Source organism: Pyxicephalus adspersus, chromosome 4, assembly GCF_032062135.1.
Source record: "Pyxicephalus adspersus chromosome 4, UCB_Pads_2.0, whole genome shotgun sequence".
NCBI classification, from domain to species: Eukaryota; Metazoa; Chordata; class Amphibia; order Anura; family Pyxicephalidae; genus Pyxicephalus; species Pyxicephalus adspersus.
The window spans coordinates 39839438-39848591 of record NC_092861.1 but is presented as its reverse complement, the minus strand read 5'-3'; the positions used below and the strand labels follow the sequence as shown (position 1 = coordinate 39848591).

The 9154-nt window shown below is 36.0% G+C and overlaps 1 protein-coding gene across 1 annotated transcript in view; it reads right to left on the bottom strand.

The window, feature by feature from the left end:
- Positions 1-2623: 2623 nt before the first annotated feature.
- Positions 2624-9154, bottom strand: part of SLC9A9 (solute carrier family 9 member A9) — a gene marked incomplete in the record, with an annotated part of 338107 nt that continues 331576 nt past the window's right edge. The window contains 2 exon segments of the mRNA XM_072407908.1: positions 2624-5232; positions 7447-7552. Coding sequence (XP_072264009.1) covers positions 5008-5232; positions 7447-7552 — 331 coding nt within the window.

Sequence of the window (9154 nt, the reverse complement as noted above, 5' to 3'; positions counted from 1 at the left end):
AAATGGTGGTAAAATTCTGACTGAAGCAGAAGAAAACAACCCACCTGTCAAGGTAAATGTACACAAAGTGTTGTAGCGCACGAGAGAGGTAAGAAACAGATTTTCCAAGGGCCAAACCAGATGCCTCCCTATATTTTGTCAGCACAGCGTTGGTGCTTGGTGGCCCAAATTTAAATCTGAACTATAGTTGAATGCTTAATTTTGTCTTTAGCTGTCCCGATAAAGCAAACAAGTGTGTCTAACCAAAAATATCCATGCTGATGGAAAGTGATCCCTGATCTATCACTGGCATGTCAGTACGGAGGAATATGTTACTATGCACACACAAGCACCATCTGACTACAGTCACTGCAGTCAGTCTGCTTGCCAAACACTTTTATCTCCTACACATTTCAGAGAACAAGCACCAGGCCAGCATATCGCTACATTCCCTCACCACAAGTCCTTGTTAGGTGCCTGCGTCTGCACAGTACACACCAATATTCATGTAAAAACAGATTATATTGTCCATTCAGTACCCTACTGACACCACCAGTACCATGAATGCAGATACACAATCACTACTGTCTCTATATATCTGCACAGACCCAGTCGGTAACATACTAACACAACCAGCAACATGTCTACAGAGACACAATCTGTGTGTTGTCAGCAAACAATTTAGGGTCACATAACTAGGTAATTGTCATAAATGTGACGTTTGCATGACATAAATGCATTTAAAGTTGAATTACTGATATAGAGAGATTTTTTAAGACAAATCTTGTATTCAGTAATGTCGTCCTGTCCTAATAATCACCTGGTACAGTACAATATGAGCTGACAAAACATTTTAAATCTAATTTTTCCAATAGAGCTCATGTCAGACTAAAAACTACAAAATACTTATCTACTTCCACGTGTCATTCTCACAACAGCTGGATAGGTAAAGTGTTACTCCTTTATTGATGGAAACTCTGCAGAACTATCAGCAAGGGACAAGGATATGATCATCCGACTGGTAAGAAACAACACAAAGAAGAGGTAAGTAAATGAGAAGTTAGTAGTAGGACAGCACGGGAAGAGGTTAAAAATAATACTTTGTTCTCCAGTTACTTCATTATTTATCCAAGAACAATGAAAAAAATAAAATTTAATTAGCTTGATATTTTTTCAGTATATATGCAAAGCTTTCCCTGCTATTTCTTACAATACTTTATTACAGTACAAATATGTGCCAGCCTAAATGATTTCATTGCCAGACACTATACAGACATTTTTTTGGTTATAAAAGTGCTATCATGTTTCAAAAACAAAAAAAATTATTGAGTAAAACTATAGTTTGGTGCCAGCTGAAAGACGTGTTGTGCCAGCGATGTTCTTACAAAAAAGTTCTCACAATCTGTTTTCCTCACAGCCCTTCCCTCGCTGCTCTCAACTTCCTAGACAATTGTGAAAAGAAAGCTGGCAAGAGCAAGATAGGGGAAAATGTATGAAATAAATTCTAGTCATATGCTTATTTTATAGGCTGCAACAGACGGACAGCTCACTCAGTTATGTTCACAGCAAATGTTACATTGTTAACTGTATACATGGTAGTTATTTGTTCCTATAGGGTCAACCACCATCAGAAGATATATCAATTATGGGACAGGGATCTGTTTCAGGGACAATTATTGATATGAATGGGTCTACGCACAGTATATGACTGTTGGAAAAAAGATAACTACACTGGTAAAGGTCAGAATACCATTAGGGCATTGGGGCTAATCTTCAAGGCAGCTTTCAGTTTTAGGAATTGGTTTAAAAGACTATGAGTATGAGTACCAGATACGTACTGGTCATAAAAAAGCAATTACATATGATTTATTAGTTTTGGTGCCAATATAAAGCAACCATAATAAAAAAAGTCTTACCAAATTTTAGAATTTGAAAGTCAATATACTGTAATCATAATACTGTAACATAGGGAATGAGAGATACCCATAATATTTAGGCAGACATGGGAGCTCATATACCAAGTTCGTATTACCAATGTATCTTCATCTTATTGAATTTCTTGAGAACTAACTAAATCCATCATGGGTCTCTGTAGATTGACACTATAATGACAGATATTCAAAGGGTATATAATATTAATAAGATCATAATCCTTTCAGTGTTTTAGGATTTGGGTACTTAATGAACAATAATGAAGTATAGATTCTTATACCATGAAATTGTTTTGTCCTGATATAAAATTCCTTGCCTTATGCCCACTACATTCTGTCTATAAATCTTGAAGAAAATCCATAGAAAATACACAAGCTGTCTATTTGACAGGAGTTATTGCCAAGGTTTAACAGCTATCTGTACACAGAACAAAGAGGCTTAAGGCATGATAAACAAACAACAAAACAACATATATTTATATTACAGTTCATGCACCCCAATATAAAAACAACTTTTATCTGGTCCTAATAAAATGATAGGTGAGAAGGTATGTTTTACTAAAAGATTGCAATGTATAAAATAAATGTAGAAGGCAAGATTTCCAACTTTCATGCCATTATATCTTCCAGCCATGACTGCACTTTTAACGCTCTTTTCCTGCAGTCCCCAATATATGTTGGAGTTGTAAAAAGGACGTAGGTACAAGGTTGCATACTTTCTGACAGTTTTATTAAAAAATATCCAAGAATCTTGAAGATAGACAATCATAGATAATAATAGATATCATTGATTTCTTGAAATTATTTGCTATTATTTAGAAAAAGGTTTACAGTCCTGGACCAGATCTATGACATGTTTGTTGGATCACCCAGGTTCACCAATGATAGACTATCTTCTCCAGTATAAAAAAGCTTTGATAATCCATGCCCAGTATGTACAATTGTGGTCCTGCAAAGTTAACAGTATCATACAAAAAAAAGATCTTGCCCCCTTCATTAAAAACATGTGGACAAGATGTGGTTTCATTGGGGAAAGCCTGTATACCCCTTTTTTGTTTGTTCTACTGAACTATTTCAATTATTAAAATTTATAGTGGAAAGAAAGGGTAAACATTCTAAAAATGATACTTGTAAATGGAAGGATTGGAGGTTATGGGCATTCTCAATGTCCATCCTTCCAGTATGATCAGATTATCTGTATTGAGCTGATGGGGCTGAGTGGATATTGGGTGTATGGCACACTGTTTTTATCCTCTGAACATTTTTCAATATTTGCTGCATGTCTCACAATGTATTGTCAATGCTATCTCCATTTCTTAAAATGGAAAATAAAAAAAATTCATACAAGGTGGGAGCAAGTTTATGATTCACAAGTGAGATTTTGTACAGTAAGCTCTCAGCGTGATTTCCAGAGACAATTTAAAGAGCTTAGATACCAATTTATGGTACCAATGGATTGTTTTAGGTCAGCACAGGTCTACATTAAAGATACAACTGTTTACTCCCACTGCAAGGTTTGGAAATGAAGATACATTTCAAATATTATTCGAATATGGTACCATGTCCCTGCTACAGATAACAGATTCTATATTTTCTGTCATAAATTCACTATTGTCTTCCTTATTCCCTTTCTTTGCAATCCTGAGAAGTAAATCTATAACTAAAAGCTACATATAGTTACAATACACTGACATTTCAGTACAATATATAACATGAACAGGAATGAGTACATATATTATGGAAATAATTATATATGTAGATATGCATATCATTTATATTATTTTTATATATATCTTCACAGTATATTTAGCTTTTTGGTCTACAACAATTTTAATGGAAAGAAAAAGGTAATGAAGATTATGTTGATCTAGTTGATCGAGCTTGTTTTTGCAAGCATATCAAGTATAGTTTTGTAATGATTGATGTATAAATCTTAAAAAAAACAACACAATTTAAACCACAAGCAAAAACGTGTGTAAAAATATGGTCAGCACATGACTTCTTTCAGCAGCATTTAAATCAGCTCACAGCTTTTGTTCACTTTAGGTGTGGGCCTTATATTGCTGCCTGCTTGTAAAAACAGAACTCAAGGTAAACATATAAATTGCTAGGTGGTAGATGTTTCCCTTATGCTCAAAACAAAATAAATTTCCCTTTATATTTGCATTTTTTTGCATGCATAGCAGTTTATGCACAGTGCAGTGGACATTTCCATGCTTGGCATCTTACATCTTGCCAAGAGAGGAGCTGGGTGGGAGGATAATGCAACTCCATCACATATGCATGAAAGTTACCTTATAACTGGCTGCCCAATGGGCGGAGGTGTTAAATGTGGAAGAAGAATCTGAGAAAATGGCAGCAGCACAGGAGAGGTAAGTTTTATTTGTGGAATCCTCCAACAAACAAAAACAAGAAGCAGAAATGTATGCGGAAAGATAAGATACACAAAGCAATTTCTCTGCGCTGAAAGTGAAATTAAGGCCACAAATATTCATTTGGAAAACAAGCTGCCGGAATTAATTTCATCTGAAATGTAATGAACAGATTGTTTGAAAGTTTTTTTTTAATGTACTGGTGTACAGTATGTTCTAATACCATACATCCAAAAATCAGTCTCCAGCCAGTTTTTTCACTGGATGACAACCAATGACATTCCCAAGGCACTTTTCTGAGACAATTATATTAAAGCTAAAATAACTGCTAATAATATTTAGCAATATTTGGAAGAAAGAAAACTTGTTGTCAATATTTCCTAAAGAATAAATGTTTACAAAGCATTTACTGTTGGTTTACTGTACAAAAGGCCATTTGTTATTGTGTATTGGTACCAGGATATCATTATAAGGACTGAAATGTGGGGTGCAATTGCAGACTTCCTTCCTGAAGATCTTAGTTGCCTGGCTGTCTGGTTTCTTTCTGTCCCAGAAAAAGCATACCAGCACCATAAATTGAGCATGTCAGCCAGGGAATTATTGTTTTCAGAAAAAGAGGCAAGCAAAAGAACCCCTGTTAGTCTTCAGAAAGTTCCCTTTAATACTAAGCAGATTTTCTATTCATAAAAAGATATGTCTACTAAAACATGATAAGTATAAAAACATTAGACCTGTACATTCCCTCCATGGAAGTCTACATGAGCTTGATGGGACCTTCTGTCCTGAGAAAATTCAAACCCCCCAAGTCCCAAGTCCCCGTCTTGTACATTGTCCCTGCTCTCTTCTGGTGCAGGCTCAGGTGTACGCAGAGATGATGCCATGTCTTCATAAGCTGCTGTTAGTTCATCATGGTTAACAATGCAATCCGTATCATCTTCTTTTAGCTCTTCCTGTTTAAAAACAATTTCAAATATCTTAAAAACTTTAAAAGGAATTGAATCCATAAATATTGTGTATTAATCCTACTACTTAATTGCAACCAAACTAACAAATGTCAGAGATACAATCCATACAAAGTAATTTTTTCCCCAAAACTGATAAGTGTGGGCTGACTGCCATTCTGATGTCTTATATACAATATAAATAGCCATATGATATTTCTATAATGTTTTGGTTTAGATCTAGAAAAGAAGTCAGCACCCTGCTGTATATTTAGTAAGAATAAATGGAAAACAGTGTGAGGGGTAAAAGCATATGTTTTCAGTGGAAAAGAGGGGATCCACAGGGAAATATAGGCAGCAGCCATGGTTCCATTGGATTGCCATTAGATCTCCATATAACTCTAACCCATCTTCTAATAAACTCATCCAACTTCCAAGCACTGGACAACAGAAATCATCTTTAAAAGATAGGCAGACTGATTGCCAAGGTTTGAAATTTACACTAAACTGAGCTAAATTACAAACCAGAAAATTGCAACTATAGTCTGACCCACAAGCTGCACATTTTTATTAATGGCATTGGATTTTTTACTATTTCCTATTGCAACTGTGTAAATTTTTTTTTGTATTATTTGTATTGTAGGCTGAAGCCATGTTGCTAAACAATGTAACATGAAATTAATAAGTTAATAACAATCACAGTGTGGAAAACAGACCGTGATTCCCTATTAGCATTGTGTAATCTGCAGATGAAAGCTTTGATCTCCCAAATGTGAAAATGAAGAAACCCATTCAAGACAGGGAAGACAAGAGAAGACTCTCCGGATTACCTTTTTTTTAATGACCAGTGACGTAAGAGAGTCTTTCTTGATTCTTGATCATTTTTATTTGCTCCTAAAGCTAGAAAGTGCATTCAGTGCAATGCTGATGTGCTAGTATTCTAGAAAAGAGGTACGATACATGTTTACTTCTTTGTCCTTTGTCAACATTTCTTTTCCAGGGTGAATGGGCTATTGGAGTATCAATTCATCTTCCACCATGGGCAGGGAATGGGAAGTTATAAAACCAACCCGTGCATTTCAATGCACCCTCCGATGCACAAATGTCCATCAGCACTAGATTGGTGTTTTGCAAAGTGGGGACTATTTTTTAGTCATATTGTCAACCAAGTTGTTAATGTAAAGTAAACACCAAATGACACTTTTACATGCAGACACATACATTGCAGCATGAATTCTAAGTGGTAAAAGTGGATACTTCTGGTACTTATAAGTGCTAGTCCCACGCTGTCCTGCATGTTACTTTGGCAAATAAGGCCCATCATAGATATGCCAACAGGTATCACTGGTATTGTCCTGGTGACCATTGTCATTAAGACAGAAAAGGAAAGGAAATACCAAATTTTAAGTTGTTTTATAAACAACGCCCTCCAAAATTTAGTTCACTTTGGAGAAAGTTTCTCTTAATTCCAGTTGCACATTTGGGACAGGAAGTAAAGGGAATTCTTCCTTTATAAATAAAGGGCATAAATCTTCCTAGTAGGTTGAAAAACAAAATAAATTAAATAGGTGTTTTAACCCTTTAATGAAATTTTTTTGGCTGGGCATAAATTTTAAAGTGGACTTGAACTACTGAACATTTAGAAATGGTAATTGTGCCAAAGCAGAATACTGGAAAACATATATTTATGCATACCAGCAGTACACATCCTTGCACGATAGTGCACCTGGACCAATCCTGTGCTGGGAATCTCATAGCTTTATATCTGCAGTTTGAGATCTCAGAATGCGCTTCCTATGGGCTTTAGAGTGAGATTTGGAGATGTCAGAACAGTGCTGCTTGAGGTATTTGAATTACATGCATCTCCATGCTCTCTAAAGAATTTATTCAGAGGACCTTTGCTTTGTAAACCCCACTATTGCTTCTCCCTTTATTTCTGCACAAGTTATTAGATCACTAGTCACTGGGGGCATCTCTGATATACGGGAGCATAGCCTTTCTTCTCCTCCAAGATGACCACTAAGACACATGTTCTGGTATTCTGGGACACAGTGACACAGTGCAGAATGAAACATATTGAGACAACAATGAGAAAAAGAAAATCAAGAAAATAAAAAAAGGAATAAAAAGACTGATAGATTGAAAGAGGTATGGGCAATTCATCATAAACTTTGACAAGAGTTCAAATGGTTTCTTACATTTATGGACATTTACATTACTTACTGCGTAAGCCTTTGGACTGGTCAGCATTCGAGCGATGGGATGACACCACTGTGGCAGTGTGCTTGTCAAAGGAGGTCCGCTATGTGTTAGTATTGGCTTGAGGTATCTGTGTATCAGTTAAGGTTATAAAACAATGTAGAAAGCTGTCAAAATACACATTTTTTTCCCAGGAAGTACTGGAAAAGAAAACATTACATCCCAGACCCTGTGTAGCTCTGTTCACTGACAGCTCCGAAACACAATTATATGATCTTGCTCAGCTCATCTGCCGGGAATCCTGACCTTCTCTAGAATGTAATGAACTGCAGACTACAGTAAGGCAATGATTGCCAAGTTGTTCTGAGCTAGTATTGCACTATTTATCTTTGCTTTTGATTATTTACACCCAAGGCAGTGCTTTTCTAGTGTGCCAGAAGGGTAAAATGGTCACAAGGCAACTCTTCATTTCTAGTAAGGTAATACAAAATCTGCCAATATCTAAATGAACAAAATGGGAAAGGTAATGAACCTCCTTCACAGCAAAAAATAGAAGCAAAAATACAACTGGCTGCAGTTAGCAAAAACTCACATCCTCATTCTTAGCGTATATGTTATTGGGCAACATAAAAAACTGTGTAAGAAAATGGTAATCCCAGCATTCCTAATGTAAAAGAAAACGTGTTTATATAAGAATAGTGCTATAAAAATATGCAAATGAGAAAACTGATCAGCTTTTACAGTTTCATCTGTCTTCTTTCCTACAAAAGTATCTGGCTTTGCTGACCCCACATCAGGTTCTTTTTCAGATGGAGGAACTGGTATTCCTGTGTTTAATGTACACAAATAAAAAATACAAGCCACTGCCCTATTGGTCTCAACAGATGGGTAAGAATATAAATTGATGCCCAGTGTTCTGGGAAAATGAGTTCCATACAGAGTCTCAATTCGTGCCACCAAAAATGATTCTAAGTGACAGTTTCAGGTAAAACTTCTAATGAATGAGTGTTTTACAGACTACTTGGCTCTGTCTGTCTGTTCTTGAGAGACAGAGTGGAGGGAAAGGACAAATACCCCAAACCCCAAATGTAGTACCCCCCAGACTAAAATATGTTTTGGTCACCTTTCTGGGTGTGTTTGGTGTCACAGGTCCTCTTCAACTTCTTCCTTCCTCCAATAGTGGATCCTAAATGCTGCAGAGAACACTACATAATAATATGATATTAGTCTCTGCAGCATTCTCCTGTGAATCCAGGAGGTAGTAAGGTAGTACTGGGGTTACAGGGTGCTAAGCATTGAAATTCTGTGGTTAAAGGAAGTGGGTTGTATTATGTTAGATATCATTCATTCTTGAAGATTACTGGTGCTTTTTTGATTCTCTAGTGACTGTGTATGGAACAGTGCCAAAGGACAGAAGCCAGAGCTGCTTTTATTGTTAAAATATACAGGTTGGTATTACTATAATAATAGTTATTTATTTTACTTAAGCTAAATTGGGCTTCAAGTAGTGAAGCTGTGTCATTTGCACAATATATATATGACAGTATGGTGTATCATTGTCATAAAACAACTGTACCAGACCAATGACATAAATGAGAAGAAAAGAACTGAGGAGTGCAAGGTGTACAGCACTGCATAATATGTTGGCGCTATATAAATCCTGTTTAATAATAAATATAATAATAATAATTTGTGCCAGCAGTGGAGCATTTCTGCAAACAAAATACTTTGC